At 37.9% G+C, this 18,199-nt stretch overlaps 1 protein-coding gene across 1 annotated transcript; it reads right to left on the reverse strand.

Moving 5' to 3' along the window:
* Window positions 1-14,017: 14,017 nt before the first annotated feature.
* On the reverse strand, window positions 14,018-16,270 carry gdpgp1 (GDP-D-glucose phosphorylase 1). Its single transcript, XM_078257469.1, has 3 exons — window positions 16,182-16,270; window positions 15,998-16,041; window positions 14,018-15,236 (listed from the first exon to the last, which is right to left on the reverse strand). Exon 3 carries the CDS (start codon window positions 15,226-15,228, stop codon window positions 14,140-14,142), a length of 1,089 nt encoding a protein of 362 aa, XP_078113595.1. The 5' UTR covers window positions 15,229-15,236; window positions 15,998-16,041; window positions 16,182-16,270; the 3' UTR covers window positions 14,018-14,139.
* Between the last annotated feature and the right edge of the window lie 1,929 nt (window positions 16,271-18,199).

Genomic DNA, 18,199 nt, shown 5'->3' on the forward strand with positions numbered 1-18,199 from the left:
CCAGGGTGTCCGTTGTCGTATTTTGCGCTTCATGCTGGCCACGCATTTTCAATAGGAGACAGGTCTGGACTGCAGGCAGGCCAGTCTAGTACCTGCACTCTTTTACTAGGAAGCCACACTGTTGTAACACGTGCAGAATGCAGCTTGGTATTGTCTCAATGAAATAAGCAGGGACGTCCCTGAAAAAGATGTTACTTGGATGGCAGCATATGTATGTACCTTTTAGCATTAATGGTGCCTTCACAGATGTGCAAGTTACCCATGCCATGGGCACTAACACACCCCCATGCCAGATGCTGGCTTTTGAACTTTGCGCCGATAACAATCTGGATGGTCCTTTTCCTATTTGGCCCAGAGGACATGATGTCTATGATTTCCAAAAACAATTTGAAATGTGGACTCGTCAGAGCACAGCACACTGTTCCAGCCGTCCCTAGTCTTGTTGACCATTTCATGAATCTTAAGATACTGCATTATATTTGTCCTTTGTGCAGTTGTTCAACAAAACAGTGTTTCCTGTCAGCAACTGATACTAAAGAAAGGACAACCTTTAGCTTATAAATTCCCACTTTTCTTTGCCTTTGCAGCTAGTCATGGTTTTCAAGACTTTCTCTTAAAGCAACACTAGAGAACTTTTTCCGCTTCGGTCCCCCTACAGGTTGAAAGCGGAATTGTCCATTACATTACATTATGCAAGTTTGCCAGATCGGGTAGCGCGAGCTGTAGTTCCAATGAGACAACCTGTAGGGGGACCGAAGCGGAAAAAAGTTCTCTAGTGTTGCTTTAACGAAATTCACATAAAGGATTGAAGCACCTGCCATTTGGAGCCAAAGAAATTGGCCATTTAAAAAAAAAGATTTTTACAGAGTATGATAATGTCTGTCAGTCCATAACTTTGGTCCAGACTGAAACATGAAGTTTTGCGCAGACATTTGTGGTCCCCAGGGGATGAATCCTATTGGCCTTTCCTGTAGTGCCACCAGCAAGTTGACATTTGTAGTTTTTGAATGAAATATCTCAACTATTGGATGGTATTTAATGGGGCAGTGTTTGTAAGTGTGATTAACTGACTTTTAGGAAAAGTTAAAAATTCATCCTCTTAAGTGTTGAACTTTATACATGAATTATGGACCAAAACATCATATTTAGTCATAATAACAGTTTAAGTGAGGATTGTAAAAACAAAAACAGATTCCTGGTCATCCCGCCTCTTTGCTGGACGCCTCTGTCTGTTAGGGCTCTGGACAATATTACAGCAACCTCGTTGCTGCTTCCTGTGTCAGTGTTTTAATGTCAAGCTGTGTTACAGACGATCCAACTGTTTGCTGTATTGTTAGTGGCCCTGAGAGCTCATTGTGCAGATTGGTGGGTTTACTGTGGGCAGGACCAAACTCACATTTATCCCTGGCATATGAAGGGTTAGCTTGTGTGGCAGCTTTGCCCCTACTGTATGTGGCTTTTCTGTGGGCACACAGACCCCCCACCCCACCCCCCAGACCCCCCACAGTACAGTTAAAATGTTGTTTTAACAGTAAAGTTTCTCAAAGATACTCATTCATTCATTTGAGCAAACCACTAAGAAGTTACTCTTTCTAAAATCTTGGATAAAAGTTAAGAAAAAGGCATACATTTGCAAAAATTAACAAGTTGTAAAGTAGATGTATTTAACAGGAGATGGACCAGGACAAAGCCAGTAGTGAGGGAACTTTTAATTCATGTTTAAATGTGACAACTGAACAGAACCTCTTATGAAAACTTTGTGGGAAGTGTTTTGCATGGAAAACGGTTTCCTCTAAAGCATAAATAAAAAAATTAAAAAATAGTACCATTAATAACAGCTTCAGGGCAACCCTGAATTTCTCCCATGAAATAATAAGGCAGCAATGGGAGCCTTAAAAGTTCTTGAGATTATTTAACAAAGACCAAGGTCATGATTTTCCACTTGGCTGCTCTGCAATCATCAAACAGTAAAACCGCAACAGTAGCTTTTTTTAAAATGACCCAGTAATGTTCAAAAGAGATCTCTCCCATTATGTATCATGGTTACTTATTCCTATTTACACTTGTTAGTTAGACATTTAAACTTTCTGGATTTGGGGAATTCTGGGAAAAGTTAACATTTTGCAATAAACATTACATCAATCTTGTTAATCTTTAACTCAAGCTAAATGTCTCTACATGTGCAGCCTGCCCGTTCCGTTTGACCCTCTGCTGTTTCCGGCTAACTGTACTTGTGGTATTTAAATGGGTCAGGCTGGAGTTACTAGAGTCATCCTAAACAGATGGAGCATGTCAGAAACTTAAAAATGTCTCTACTTGTGCCTTTGGGGAAATGAACTCTCCCTTCCAAAAGACCAGTTCACAGTAAACTGTAAAAACATTTCCATTTACCAGGCTAAGAGCGCTGGACAATCGATGTTTAACATCTCAGTTTTACGGGCTCTGGTCCAAAGAGAACTTAGCTTTCCGAGAACCAATACAATGATTTCTCCCGAGGTGAAAAACCACCATGGGGTCACTGTCACAATAACCTAGATTAAATCTTTGTAACGATATTCTTGCAGCTTCTTTTTTCTCATCTCAGATGTTACTCATTTATCTGAGTTGAGGAGGCATAAAGACATACATGTCAGATGAAGAGTGCCTGTGAGGTCTATATGTGAGCTGTGGCTAATGTATGATTTGCATTGCTACACAACTTCCTCATATGGATAAAATACTTCTTTGTGCTGCTCCTGTACCGTTTACTTAAACACAGGCTATATTACTGCTGTGTAACCTTCCTCGTGGTACAAACAATGGTGGGCACACAACCACAGACTCTTCTTTAATTTGGCATGTCAGAACCTCAATCTACTGTTTTATTTAATTTCATTTAAAAGGCCGGAGGATGAATAACGTTTCTCTTCCCTTTTGTCACTTTAAACTTGCTTTAGCTATTTCCTGTAAAATGTTAGTTCACCCAAAACATTTTCTTACTTACCCCAACACAATGGATTTTGTGAAAACAATCTCCTGTTCACAATCTTTTAAGGGGAATTGGTAGAATATATATAAATTGAGAATTAGAATACTCTCTGTAGTGCCAATTGATGTTTATTATATAGCTATAACGTGTTTGAAAAGCAGAAAGAGTTCCTTCATACTTGCACAGCTGCCTTCGCAGTTTTTTAAAACAGATACTATTTTACATTAGTAATTGTTGCCAAAAATGGACTTCAGTTTGATCTGGACTGTCTCAACAAGACATACCATACAAGACACAGTCTATGCTCTTCTCTAGGATTGGTTCACAGGAGTTTGAGCATCACCATGGTACATCGGTTAGAATGTAGGGACAACTGATGTTTCCGTTTAAGACATTTATTGTTACTTTACACACATTTAGGACAAAGGCAGATGTTGAGGCTTGACGATTATGGTTTTCTATAAATTATGAAAAACACAAATAATACAGTTAAACAATACAAACGTAACAATTAGGTACCTAACAAACAACACATTAGTACTCTAACCTGAGGGGGTAAGGGGTAGGCCTACCACTGCTGAAATTGTAGCGCACTACATAACAGAATAACAGATAAACATCCATTTGACAATAACATAAGAAATTAAACATTCTAAATTAGGTTATAAGGATATTTGTATCTCCTAAAAAACTACATTAAACAAATCATGTGCACTGCACACTTACACATTATTATTTCTGTAGCCTCAAGGCAAACAGGCAAGACGACAATAATAGCATTTACCAATATACTGGTCAAGAATTTAATCACATCCAATTTACAAATAACGATTAAAGTAAGACAACACATGAAGAAAGCAGTAAACTCACTTTATCACGCACAACCATAGCTTTTTGTTTATGAATCGTGGGGACAGAGGGCCCTGACATGCTGCTTCATGTTGCTGCCAGCACTAACGGGTGGGACTTCTAGATTCAGATTCAGATAACTTTATTAGTCCCCAAGGGGGCAATTCAGTTTTACAGCCAACCCATCCATTAAGGGTTAAACTTAAAAAGTGCATTAAAAAGTGGATTAGCATGCAATGTATATAATGTAACGTTATAAAATAATAAATTAAAATAAACAATAAATAGTGCTGCAGCAGTCATACATCCCCCTGTATACAGATGCTTCTCTCTCTCTCCCGTAACATCCACACATTTACACATGACCCAATCATTACACACACCCACACCCACCCACCCACCCACACACACACACACACACACACACACACACACACACACACACACACACACACACACACACACACCCTTGGCAGTGACGGAACAGAGCAGCAGAGTGCAAGAACCAGTTTTGTTATAGTTATGTGTTTTCATTTAACAGTCTTGTATGTTGTTCATTTAGCAGTCGATGAAAGAGATGGCATAGAGGTTAGTTTTCTGTATTGGCACATAGTACCGCCGACCTGACTGCATGATAACAAAATAGAGTAGGCCATGATTAGGAGTGAGTGAAGTCAGGTGAGTATGGACCATGATTAGGAGTGAATTAAGTCAGATGAGAATGAATAGATCTGTGCCATGAAAGTGGGCGGAGGGTCACTGAATAGTATGGCTCTATTCTACAATTTTGGAGGGAGGTGATCAATATCTTTCTGTTTATCTTGTCTGTGAACTTTCCACTTGACCCTAAGATGATATTGCTGCACCTGTATCCAACTAATCTAAATCTGAAACCCCAAGAATATAGATTTAGCTATACTACAGGCAAAAAGGACTATAGCTCTCATCTAGAAGAAAATGGAGGCACCTACAATTGGTGCTTGGATCAAGGATATGGCACAGAGAGATTAACATATATATTAAATGCATTAATTGGGGGTGTACGTATGGTGTAAAATATGGAAGCAATTTAACGAGGAGACATAGGGGAGCTTTTAGAGAGGGAAAGTGGTGAACCCCAGAAGTGGAAAGGACTGAGGCATGTCTTGGAGCATGATAGCAAAGGTGCAATTCTTATTTATTTTTGTATTTATGCATATCATAACTTTGCTAGAGGTACAATTGTTCTGTACATATGTCATCATTTGCTTTTTAGCTCTTAGTACAACAGATGTTGAGAGACATTTTGTTGTGGGCTAATAGTAATACTTGTGAGTGCAATGAAATATCAATAAAGACATTGTTAAAAAGAAGAAGAAAAAAACATATTTCTGATATAGAAACTTTACAAATGGTTACATTTGATCAGAGGACAACAGAAGGGTTAAGTTTGAGATGCATCTAAATGCCTTATAAAAGGTTGTAATCCAGGCAACAGATATAGGGATAACATAGTTTTGACAATTTGTTGGAACCACCTACCTAACACAAACATGCTTTGCATGCCAGAGAAAGATAACCAGTAATTGTTGTACATGTGAAGCTTATATCTATAGCAAAGGCTTCTACAGCACATACAATGTTCCTTTTCTTATTACTAGTCAGAAGGTGGGGACGTTCTCATCTCCTCTGTACAGGGCTGATCCTGTGAAGCATTGACTGTAAATATGTGTATCCATGCTGGGCCCCATTAGAAAGATGCACTCAGTCAACCATCCGGATACAGGGTTCAAAGATGAGGGTTCCATTTTTTTTATTCACTAAAGCCTAGTTGTTTCTGCACTGTTGTACAGGTAAATTATGTAAAATGATCAATTTTACTCTGACATGTAAGCCTTTTCTTTAGTTTGTGTGCTCAAAGAATTGACAAAACATGACATTTGCGTAAAATAAAAAAGTATTAAGTATTAACAACTGGAACAATTAAACCGGAGTAATTCAACCTGTATGGTTAATCAAAAATATGAAAATACACTCTCCCTTAAGTATTTACCATAGACTGTAAAGTATTTACATTATGAATGGAAGTTGTTGAGGGCCTTGCTGTAAATGTGTTGTAACTTCAACTCAACAGATTCAGTATTTTGAACGTAACTATGTGATTAGGCAGATTGAGATGCTAAGCTGGATATAATCATGCAAACCTCTGCGTTTCATAGACAGTTAAATGAAAGGATTGAGATCAACAGTACGAGGGGGAAAAAAACAGAGGCGTGAAATTACTTGTGCTCTAGATACAATCCGAACACATCTTTTCAAAGAGGTCATTGCTACTGTGGGTACCTCCAATGTTTCTATTATAAATAGCTCAGCGGAAACTTTCGGTCAAGTTATAAACATGCCGTCTTATACAACTGATCTAACCTTGATCCTGTTAATCCAGCCAACTATAGAACTATCTCTAAATTGTCATTTTAGAAAAAACTGTTTTCAATTAGTTACATTCCTTTTTAATAATAATAATGATAAAAGAAACTTAGACACATTTTAATCAGTCTTATATTTTACACAGTAGAGAGACAGCTCTCCTTCAAGTGACTAATGACCTTTTGAATGCCGATGCAGGGCTCTGTTCTATTTTAGTTCTTCTTGATATCAGTGCGGCCTTTGATACAATTGATCATTACATTTTAAACTGTCTAAGGGGTTGGGTTGGTATCTCAGGTCCTGCTTTTAACTGCTTCAAATCTTATTTGTCTGACAACCTTCTCAGTACTGCTAAGCAGCCCCTCATTCTCCTTGACTCACATCACTTGGGAATGGGGAGTGCCACAAGGTTCTATTCTGGATCCAGTCCTCTTTCTCACTTTACTTCATTGGGTCACATAATGCAAAAACAATGTGTCCTATCACTGTTATGTAGATGGCACTCAGCTGTATCCCCATTATTCCTTATGACCCAAATAGCCTCATTTCTCTGCATAATTGGCTAAACCAAATCAAAAAGTGGATGCTTCAAAATTACCTACAGCCCTAATACCAAAACAGAGGTTTTATTGATCGGTCCACACTGTGCGACTCAAATGCTCAAAGCCCAGCTGGGTTCTTTAGCTCCCTATACCAAACATTCTTCCAGAAACTTAGGAGTCATATATATATATAACTGATTCAGAATTCTGCTGCCATGCTTCAGTGTAAATAATCTATTCGTTCATATAGCCTATTGGCTGCTATACATCTTCTCAGCAGTTCCTGCCTTACTGGCCAAAACCGATGCTTTGTCACTTTCTCAGTCTTACAGTTTTTATCGATTGCTAAACGACAATGGGCACAACTGGAGCCACATGTGCAAAACTCTAACTACAGTCTGCATAGCAGCAGTTCATGTAGAGCAAACTCACTGTTTTTCATTGCTTGAACACAGTTTTCAAAACTCTACACATTTATCGCATGGCTTTAACCACAACCTGCACAACACTGAATTTACAGCATGTTGTTCAAATGCTAACACACTGCTGTCAAAACTGTTAACCACACATACAAAACATAATGGATTTCAGTCTGGTGCATTTCAAACACCACTGATTGCAATTTTAGCTGAAAGCCTAAGCAGGTGTCTTGTTTTAGACTTGTTAGTGATCACATACAGTAATATATATATATATATATATATATATATATATATATATATATATATATATATATATATTACTGTATGTGTGGAAAGCTCAGAAAGACTGTTTTTTAAATAAAGAACCACCAAGTAAGAATTAAACAGTTATACACCGTAATGTTCAAGAGAAAAAGTGAACAGGTAAAAGAACAAAGATACCAATATGTCCAGGTAAGATGTCACAGCTATGAAAAAAAAAAGTGAAAAACACTACCTTTACCACTGTAAAACTGCACACTTACTGTTTTTCAGAAAGTAATGGAGGTGGAAGCAATACAAACACCACGTTCATTTGCATTTATAGATGATACAGGTGCATGGCAAGAGAGGACATCCAATGTAATGATGAGAATTTGTCGCATGATGCTGGAGAGAGGCAGCATTAGCCCCACAATTCTTTGTTACTATTATGTACCTTTACTTTTTTACCCCAGTAATTTTATAAATTACTACAGACAAAATAAAAACATTTATCTATTGAATCAAACTGCTGATTTTGATTCCTTCTTGTTTACATACAAAAAAACTGGTATGTTATAAAATAAAAAAAATCTGTGAAAGAATTTCACTTTTCTTTAAAGAAAATATTGATTAGTGTGAAGTCACAAATTATTCAAACTGTAAAGATGAAAAGTTTCTAATTTCTGTATTGGTGTTTGATGCTAGTGTGTTTACTCTCAGTGTGTTCTGAGTGACAGTGTGTGTTGTCTCAATCAGGATTGTTGAAAGTGTTTTGCTGCACTGAGCCTGTTTTGAGACATGAGTTTTGCAGGTGATGTGAACTGTTTAGCTCAGGTGACTGTCGGTAATGCAAACTGTAGTTAGAGTTTTGCACATGTGGCTTCAGTTGTGACCACTGTCATTTAGCAATCTGTAATATGGCGATGTAATAGCTAGAGTAAACTTCACATTTCAGTTTGCACTATACGTAACATTCACAGTGGGAGAAGGGTGAAGTATTCACATGGACAGCCAAATGTAAATAGTAAATATGATCTTGACCTGTCCTGTACTTGCATGTTATGTAAGGAAGGTCAAGTACTTTGATCTTGAAATAATAGTGTCACGTGTGTTCTCCTATATCTTCTAAATGAAACTGATAAGAAAACTGCCTTTAACCAATAAAAGAAAATGTTTATTGTATAGCTTAGGTAGTCCACAGTAAATACAATTGATACATCAAGAATAGACAATTGTGATTTGTAACGTATAATTGTCTTATTTAAATCAAATGAAGAAATGTATATAATCATTGGCCAAAACAGATCTGCAAAGCTGCATAGGCTCTGAATAATATGAACTTTGATACCCTTTTGGACATATAACCACTATTATAACAGATATTCTGACTTACCCCTATTAAAGTGACACCAACAAGCTAGCCAGTGTTTTCTTTTCTTTCTTTTTTTAAACTGAAAACCTCTAATCCAAGAAACGGATTCAAAACTACTTCCAAATAGGGCTGAACGATTTTTGAAAATAATCTAATTGCGATTTTTTTCAAAAATATTGCGATGCGATTCAATATGCGATTATTTTTTAAGCTCTTTGTCTTCTGTATTATTCAACAAAGACAAGCAATAAATCATTGTATAGTATGAACAATACAAGATTAGATAGATTAAACAAACTCTTTCCTGGAGGCCAGGCCAGTATGTGATGATGAAATTAGGTGATGCATGAATTTATATGAATGACATTTTTTATTTATCTACTTGCCTGGTGTAAACATTCATATGAAAGTCAGAAACACATCACACAAACTAAAGTGCAGATTGCAGAAATATAAAAACAAATATGTGGCTTTACCACACTTAGTATTTACGTAGTATTTACATTTAATTATCATTTACTGTAATAAACATATGTAAACATGTGGATTGCACTTTTTAAACACTGTCTTTGAACTTTACTAGACAGTTAAATAAATAAAAATATAGTATATACAGCATATACAACGGTGTATTTTATTTACAGCGCACACAGAGGAGCTGCCTCCAGCCCCTCCTTCCCCTCATGAAGTTGCGTGCTGTGTGCATGACAGCGTCAACATTGCACTCACACTCAGAGACACAGAGGCTATCGTTACGTTAGCAGTAGCATGCTGCTGCTGGTCTTGCCGTGGGATTAACTGTACTAATAAACCGTTGAAACGACCCAGCCACGCTGCTGTGAAAGCTTCCCGAACGTCATTTATCAGAGTCTGGTTGTTACCCCTCCCCGTGGCAGTCTCCTCCACTCCATATCTTTATAATGGAGCTAGCTAACTGGAGCTAACCGCTAATCAGAGCTAATCGTTGCTAACCGAGCCTTCAGTTCTGCGTGCCTGTATCCATTAACTGCACGTATGGACTCGAGCCCAAATAAAACTCTTCATTTTATTAAAATGGCTGTAAAAGTTTTAAACTACAACTCAGAGTTGTTTGAATGACAGAAATCTGCTCAAGGTATGGCGTAGCGTTAGCGTGCTAAGCTGATGCTTTCTCTGCGGGTGCAGACTGATTTGCTCTTGCGAGTCACGCGACCAAATCGCAGCCTTTGCGATTAGGAAATCGTGTCTTAACATATCGCGATATTATCGCAAATGCAATTAATCGTTCAGCCCTACTTCCAAACAGAGCAGGTGAGTAAAAAGATACATGACCAAAGTGACTAAATAGGTATTGGGTACAAACTTGCATATACAAAGTCCTATAGACAGTTTTAGCTTTTATTGCTGCAACATTTGTGCAAAATGATTTGAGTGCTACAAGTAATGCTTATCATAGTATGCATTTTTGTGCTCTGTCATTCAAATATCCTGGACATGGCACAGATCGTAAAATTTTCTTTGGCGAGGCAGTACAAAATAACTGCAAAAGAAAATGTCTTGCTGAATCATTATCTCACCTGTAAAAAAAAAAAAAAAAGCATGTTAGCAGCTAAACAGATCAAAGCACTGGTTGTGCGCTCAACAATGTGGAACCTCATTAAAATGAGTGAGCAGTATGCTCATTGATCTTACTGCTCGGCTTAGCACTGCTACCTTGGTGATGTAATTCTGGCAGATGATGTGCTCTTAGGGGATGATATGTAGCATTAATCCCCCTTGATCTGAGCACCGCTCTTAGGCTTATTAAAGCAGCTATCTTGTATTTTCTTAAGAATAAAAAAGGAAAAGACACATTTTTGCCACAAAGTTGTGTTAAACCAATAAAACATTTTTTTATCTTTATTTAGTGAAGTTTCACTGAGAGCTTTAGCACAGATTGACACCTGGAAGCTGCCCAGCTGACCCCTGAGCAGCTCCACTCAGACAGTTGGGGATAAGGGCCTTGCTCAAGGGTGACTCGCTGGTGGTAATGAGGGAAGGGCGGGTGTAACGTCCTCTCTCAGATTTACCCTTCAGGTCCGGTGATGATCATCCACGACCTTCCAATCACAGGTCCACTTCTCTAACCTCTGGGCCACCACACAATAGACATACTGTAGAGTTAGTTAAGAAATGTGTGGACTACACTTAACACATCCCAACAGGAACTACCAGTGAATTCCCGTAATATGCATCCAGTGATTGAGGTAATGTACTTAGTGTAAACACCCCTGGTTTATAGGCCTTTTTCACAACAGTCATTTTCATTCGTCAAAGAAGGAAAAGCGCAGGTGTTTGTACTAATCTCAGCAAGTCATAACAGTGTGTGAGTCAACATGCACAATACTAGGATCTTGAAACAGTTAAATGGAAATCAGCAGTCTATTAGTATTAGCAGTATTCATTTTATTATTAACACCTGTGCTTTTCCTACTGTAAAATGTCAAAAATGTTTCCCATGAGAGATCTGTAATGCAGCTCTAACGAACTTCTAGAACGTCTTGCTTGACTCAACCATAGTGCACTAACCCACACAGGTGTTTTCAATTATTGTAGCTACTAAACCTCTACTGAGGACTGTGTGCTTGATTGACAGCTTTTGTGTCGCATGACTTGTGGGATTTTGTTAGCAAAAAGTAGCACACATGCAATGGACTGAGAATTCTGACAAATAAAAAGGTGGAAATTTAAAAAAAAAAAAAGAAGTGCACAAATTGGAAGTGATCTTGGACACTAGAGCAAATACCTTGATTTTTTCTTCTTCTTTTCACACCAAGGAGACACACTATTGTCAGCATCATCAGTGATTTACAGTTTACACAACTCTTTTGTTGAATGATCACACTCCTGTGATGGTTTCCCTTATGTAATACGAGAACAACCTAAAGGGAACATGACTCTTTTGTTGAATGTTCACACTCCTGTGGCGGTTTCACCTATGCAACAAAAGAACAACCTAAATGCAACATGACTCTTTCGTTGAATGATCACACTTCTGCGACGGTTTGACCTATGGAACAAGAGAACAACCTGAAAGCAACAAATTCTGTTTTACCATACATACTTTTATTTATATATAAAAAACTTTTACCTCAACCTCATGCTGTTCATGGTGATGTCCTTAAACTACCACTGATTTAGGCTGCGTTTCATTAGCATTTTAACACCCCCTTCTTCACTTCCCCTAACAACTTGCCATCTGGGGAATCCCCGCCGCCATCTTAAGTGTCGTTCCAATTGTCTGTAAAACTGAAGTGAACTTGGTGAGATCGACCCTCGGAGGGCTGAGGGAGCGAGTGAACAACAATGGGCACTAAGGGGTGGATATCACCCACAATGCATTGCAGTTATGCATTCGGTGCAAGAAAATACATCCAGTTAGGTTGCAGTCATGTACAATCGCTAAAACTCCTGTTCCAGACCACCAAAGAATATGAATAAATACATTGACGTTTTAGTTTCCTCATTGCTTGATATTTTACTGAAACATGTAGGCTAATATAACTAATGTCACTTTTTTTTTACTAGATAGTTGTATGTGTGATTTCTTTATTTCCAACATTAACTGTGAATGCATGGAAGAAATTGTGTTTGCGAGATATAGCTTAAGCATTAATAATCTTGATACAGATCACAAACTTTCTAAATCAGAAACTCATGCAGCTGATTACTAGGGGTGGGAAAAATAATCGATTCTTAGATGCATCGCGATTCTCTCTAGAACGATTCGATGCTCGATTCTGATAAGTTAATAATCAATTTTCTTTTTTTTTATGCATTAATTTTTATTTAAAAGTTACTGTCTCCAGACAAGTACAAATCAGAAAACAGTGACTGAAAGAGGATGGGATCAACTTAGAGTTTAGGCAAAAGTGCAGAAAAAAAACACAAAAATGGTTTTGTATATATACACAATCTAATAAGACATACATAAAATAATTATACAAAACACATACAGGCTGTTCATCTACTTAATTACATCTGACCACCTCATGTTTCATGTTCTAAGAAGCAAATTATCCACCTTTAAACCTCTGACATGGAAGATTACTGTGAGAGAAGGTGACTTTCAAAAGCATGTTTAAGGCTTTAGCATGGAATGACTACAAAATAAAAACCTAGACCAAACATTTCATTAAAACTTGTGTGACAAATACTGTATATGTCAAAATCTAAGCTTTGTCTAACTGCTTTGTCTAGGAAGTGATTAGCAAACTGAGTAGCAAACTCAGATTTATATGTATATTTTATATTTTATTTTAGGGCTGTTTATAAAAGTGGAAGTAGACAATTTATCAACTAGCTAGCTAATCTGTCTGCTTATCAACTCCTTGAACAGATTATAGTAACTTTTAGCACGGCTTATTGTAGAAAGGCTACCGCAAGAAAAACGTGTAGATTATCAAAAAGACATTGGATCATTTGTTTGACTGCCGATGTTAGCTAGCAGAGCTAACGTTAGCGCGCTAACGTTAGCTCTGCTATCATGTCATGTCATATCATTAGCGCTGCAATCATGTCCGATGGCAGACAGAATTGCAAAATAAAAAGCAATCCAACAGCACATTATACAATGTAAACGAAGACACGCTTTCTTGCGGCGGCCTTTATAAAATGAGCAGTGGTGAAAGTTATAAAGTCTAGTCATGTTATGAACCGAAGTGCAAGTGACTGAAGACTATGCTTTTCTCCCTTTTTGGTGCATTTCTGTAGCAGAAACAGCGCCACCTATAGGCCTGGAATATGAAGTAGCATGTTGAGTCTTACAAATGGATCCGTGTGGACGCACTTTATTTTTTTTATATAAACAGTTCCAGGGAAGACGGGGAAAAAAAAAAGATTATTTTGGTATGTGTGGACGTGGCCTGAGACTCAACTCCAAGTCAACGGGGTTATCCTCGGACAAATGTAAAACAGGGAAAGCACAGGTGTAACGAATAACATTAACGACACCAGCAAGCCAGCATGAACAGCCAAACTCCTTAAAAAGGTGGAACACCGGAATGCAGCCATTAATTATGTTATTGATCACACCTGCTTTTACAAGCCAAACTGTGTTGGAATGACTTGACTTCATATACACTACTTATTAAATAAATCACAAAAACAATATATTTAGATAAAATGCTTATGGCATTTTATTTGAAATCAGTTTTAATACAGCACATCCATTATATATATATATATATATATATATATATATATATATATGAAGGTATTGTGCACATCCAATGTTATATTAAGGACAGATTCTGAAGCTTCTGACCTAGTTCATTTGAATTCCAGCACAGTATGTAAAAAGACTTTAATGTCCATACATTATACAGCCATCAAATGACGAGTAAGCTGCTGTTCCAACATTTGAAACTGTGCATCAGGCAGAAGATACCTCTGGATGACATCTATTACATTTTTCTCAGTTGTGAGCTCATAGTCCTCCTTGTTCTTAAATGGTAAATGTCCAGCCAGCTCACAGAGAGCAACATTGAAGGCAGATTCCTCCTTGGCACCGAAGCATGATGTTCTGGGCCATACAGCAATACGAACACCTTTTCTTGAACAGTGATCCTTTTGGTTCTGTGTGCGATCACAGGGCGGACATCCTCTAGTCAAGAACAGGTTGTGAGCAATATTAGCGTCCACAAGAAAGTCTGTGACTTGACAGATGGCTCTGGCAACTTTCTCCACCCGCTCTGATTCTGTGTAAAACAAAAAGCCTGCAGGAAAGTCCAACAAGCGATAAAACCCCTTTTCAGGAACCAGAGGCTTCACTGGCATAGATTCTATCTTGAGCTCATGATCCAGGTAATACCCATGTAGGTGTAAATGATTGACGGACGCAAATGCTCCAAGACTATTGAACCCCACACGGAAGCCAGGATTGGAGCTAAGGAGCACAGATTCAATACCGACCTGAATGGTGAAGCTTGTCAGGACCTGTGGCAAACAGCGTGAAGGATCTGGAACAAAGAGACAATGTCCGAACTCCAAAGGGCTGACGTTGACCAGCACAACCATCCTGCAGGGTTCATGCAGCTGTCCCTTTTCTTTGCCTCCCTCAACGTCCTTTATCATCTCAAAAATGATTTCTTCTGGATTGATTTTGTTAAAATTAAACTGCTTGGCATTGAACTCCTGCTGAATGCTAAGTATCTCCTGAGGCTTTCTTCTCTCTATTCCTCTTTGAATATTCAGCTGGGCCACATAGCCATGCGGGCCCGACAGGATACACGTTTGTAAATCACCCAGATGGTAGCGGAAGAGTCCCCTGTTCATTCTGTCTGTCCAGCCGGCATGGATGGTTGTATCAAACTTTGCTGGCAGTGATGCAATCCCAGGTCTGTTTCCACTGCTCCGATGCACATCTCTGACAAAGTCCCGGGTGCTATACACAAACTGGAGCGGCATGGTTGGATCTGCAGTTGAACAGTGAGGCAGAAAGGCATGAGATTCGACAATAGGGTTCACTATAGTAGGTCTTTTAGGCGTCATTCTGCTGAATCATCAGACAGAAAGCCGGGTCACACGAGTAGTCGGTATACGTGCAGTTTAGTGTCTCAAATTCCCCATACAATGTCCTTAATTAATTATGAACCTGCTAAACCACCTGTGCTACCCTTACCAGTCTCAAATAAGACCCTCATCATTTGGGACACTCAGTTTTTGGAAAATAATTTGTGACACTAAACTGCACGTAAGCCTGAGTAATCTGTGGATATGGCTGCAAATAACGATCATTGACTTAATGTTCAGTCCACCCATGATTTTATTAATAAATCAATTATATAGTCAATAAAATGTCCCAAAGCTCTGGCTGGATATAGACTGTGTTTCAATATATTTTATGCAAAGTAACTAGTAACTATAGCTGTAAAACTAATGTAGTGGAGTAAAAAGTATAACATTTCTCCCTCCACTGTAGAAGAGTACAAGTTAAGTGAAAATACTTAAGCACCGGTAACTTCAAATTACTTAGGTACAGTATCCTACTTCAGTAGATGTAGCTAACGTTACTTAACGTTCACCGCTGATACTGACAAATAGTTGTGACAGAAACTAATAGCGTAAGTCAACTGTAACGTTACATAATACAAAACAAGCAAGTAGTCTAAGCTGCTTGTTTCACCGTTTGTTTGCCCATAACACAAACACGAGTTACGAGTGTAACATTACTCACCTTGGTTTTATTTTGACAGCATGTCACCGTGCCGAAGTCAGCGTCTTGAAACAAAGACGTCAAAACAGATTTAACACATCTTTTAAAAGGAACAACTACATTATTAACATTCGCATAATTTGTTTTTTTATACGTTTTCCACATGCGTGTATTAGCACCATCAGAGATAAAGAATCTTTGGCACCATGAATGTATTACGAGAACGATTAGCACCCGTTAGCACCGGTTTGCTAGTTTCCTCAGTTACATGTGTTCTTCTTGGTCGGTGTTTATTGGTGTCTTCTTCTTTGTATTTTAACGGTAGTTTGCATCCATTGCGTTGCACTACCGCCAACTACTGGTGTCACATTTCACCTCCATCATGATCCTTCGCTCTACTGTATTTCCTACATTTAATTAAAACATGTTGCACAGTTTCTGGTTTTTGACATCTATTACACAACCCTGTTGGATGTTTCCCCATGATGAAAGGCGTAGGCTACTATTTAAATAAGTATGCCCAATTCTCAGTCTGGTGATGACTGTCTCCTCTTTCCTCCTCCTCTCCTTACATTACCAACACTATTTTGGATGTTTAATTTCTGTATATGTATAAATGTCTTCCCTTTAGTTGTTGTTCCCAGTGCTGATGCCACTTTTTATTTCCTTCCACACGATGCTCTTTTCTATGGAATGCCGTTTTATTCAATATTAAATAAATGAATAAATACATGAATACATAAATAAATATGCCTTTGAAATACATCATGAAATAAATAAATGAGGCAATACATACATAAATAATTAAATAAATGTAAATATTCATATATAAATGAATCAATAAGTTAAATAAATATATTAAAAGGACCGGACTACACAAAGTTAGCCAGCATGTCGCCTGGAATATCTAGATGTAGTACCAGCGGTAACGTTGACTTCTTGGACTTGGACATCTTCCACACGAAACACGGTGCTCAATCAGTCTTAAACTATTTAAAACTTTGTCGTCTATATGTATATTTCTTAAGGAGCAGTTATCCGCCCTAGTATTTCCAAAAATTCTTCAATATGTGCCAAAATAGTATCTGCTGATAAACCATGTTGATCAATTTGATCTGCTAATGATAGCGTGCTATCTCGGAGCCCACCGATGTCTTCCATTATGTCCGCACTCTCACTTCGACAGCCTTTTTTTTTGCCCACGGCTCAGTTCTGAATGTGAGAGATAGCCACGCACCCTGATTTGCATATAAGAACTGGAAATAAATAGAGATGGGAATCAATAAATGTGGCATTAGGAAATAAAAGTCCACGGAAATAAATAAATGTCTCTTAAAATAAATAAACGTGGACTTATGAAATAAAAGTACCATGAAATAAGTAAAAGTAAAACCTTTTAGTATATTTAACTAATTAATTCATTTGTATATTAATATTTACATTTATTTAATTATTTATTGCCTCATTTATGTATTTCATGATGTATTTCAAAGTCATATTTATTTATTTATTCATGTATTTATGTATTTATTCATTTATTTAGTAATTTATTTAATATTGAATGAAACGGAATTCCATAGAACGGAGAGTGAGGGGAGAGAAGATAAAGAGAAAGATTCAAGAGTAGAAATTGTGAATGTTGTAGTGAGATTTGAGGGAGAGTAAACAAAATGGATCCTCTAAAGTTAACAAAAGTCATTAGAGGGCATATTGGAGAAGTGAAGTAGCCTATGCCAAAGTTCTAGTAGAGGGAAATCTTCTTATAGGTTGTAGCAGTCAGGAGCAGATGGGTAGGGCAAAGAAAATGATTGATATTGGAAACGTTAAAATTTCCAAAGTGGTGAGAATGACTGAGCAGAGGTCTGTTGGGTGCACAGGGGTAATAAGTGGAGTAGCAGTACCTATAACAGTTAGCATGCAGTCTGGTGAAGAACATGAGGGTGCGGAATAGGTCAGTAAAGAGTGCAAAAAGAATGAAAAGGGGAGCTGAGAAAAGAGACAGGGAGACCATTTTGACAGAGTTTGACACAAAGGAACTTCCAGAGGAGATAATCTTTGAGTCATGAAATACAGTGTAAGGGAGTTTATGCCTAAACCAATGAGATGCTATATTTGCCAGGAATTTGGACATATTGCCAAAATGTGGCAAGAAAAGATGTGCGAGGTGTGGGGGTGAGCATGAATACAGAAAGTGCGGTGAGGGAGTGAGACCAAAGTGCTGTA

Source organism: Sander vitreus, chromosome 8 (assembly GCF_031162955.1).
Source record: "Sander vitreus isolate 19-12246 chromosome 8, sanVit1, whole genome shotgun sequence".
Taxonomy (NCBI): Eukaryota; Metazoa; Chordata; class Actinopteri; order Perciformes; family Percidae; genus Sander; species Sander vitreus.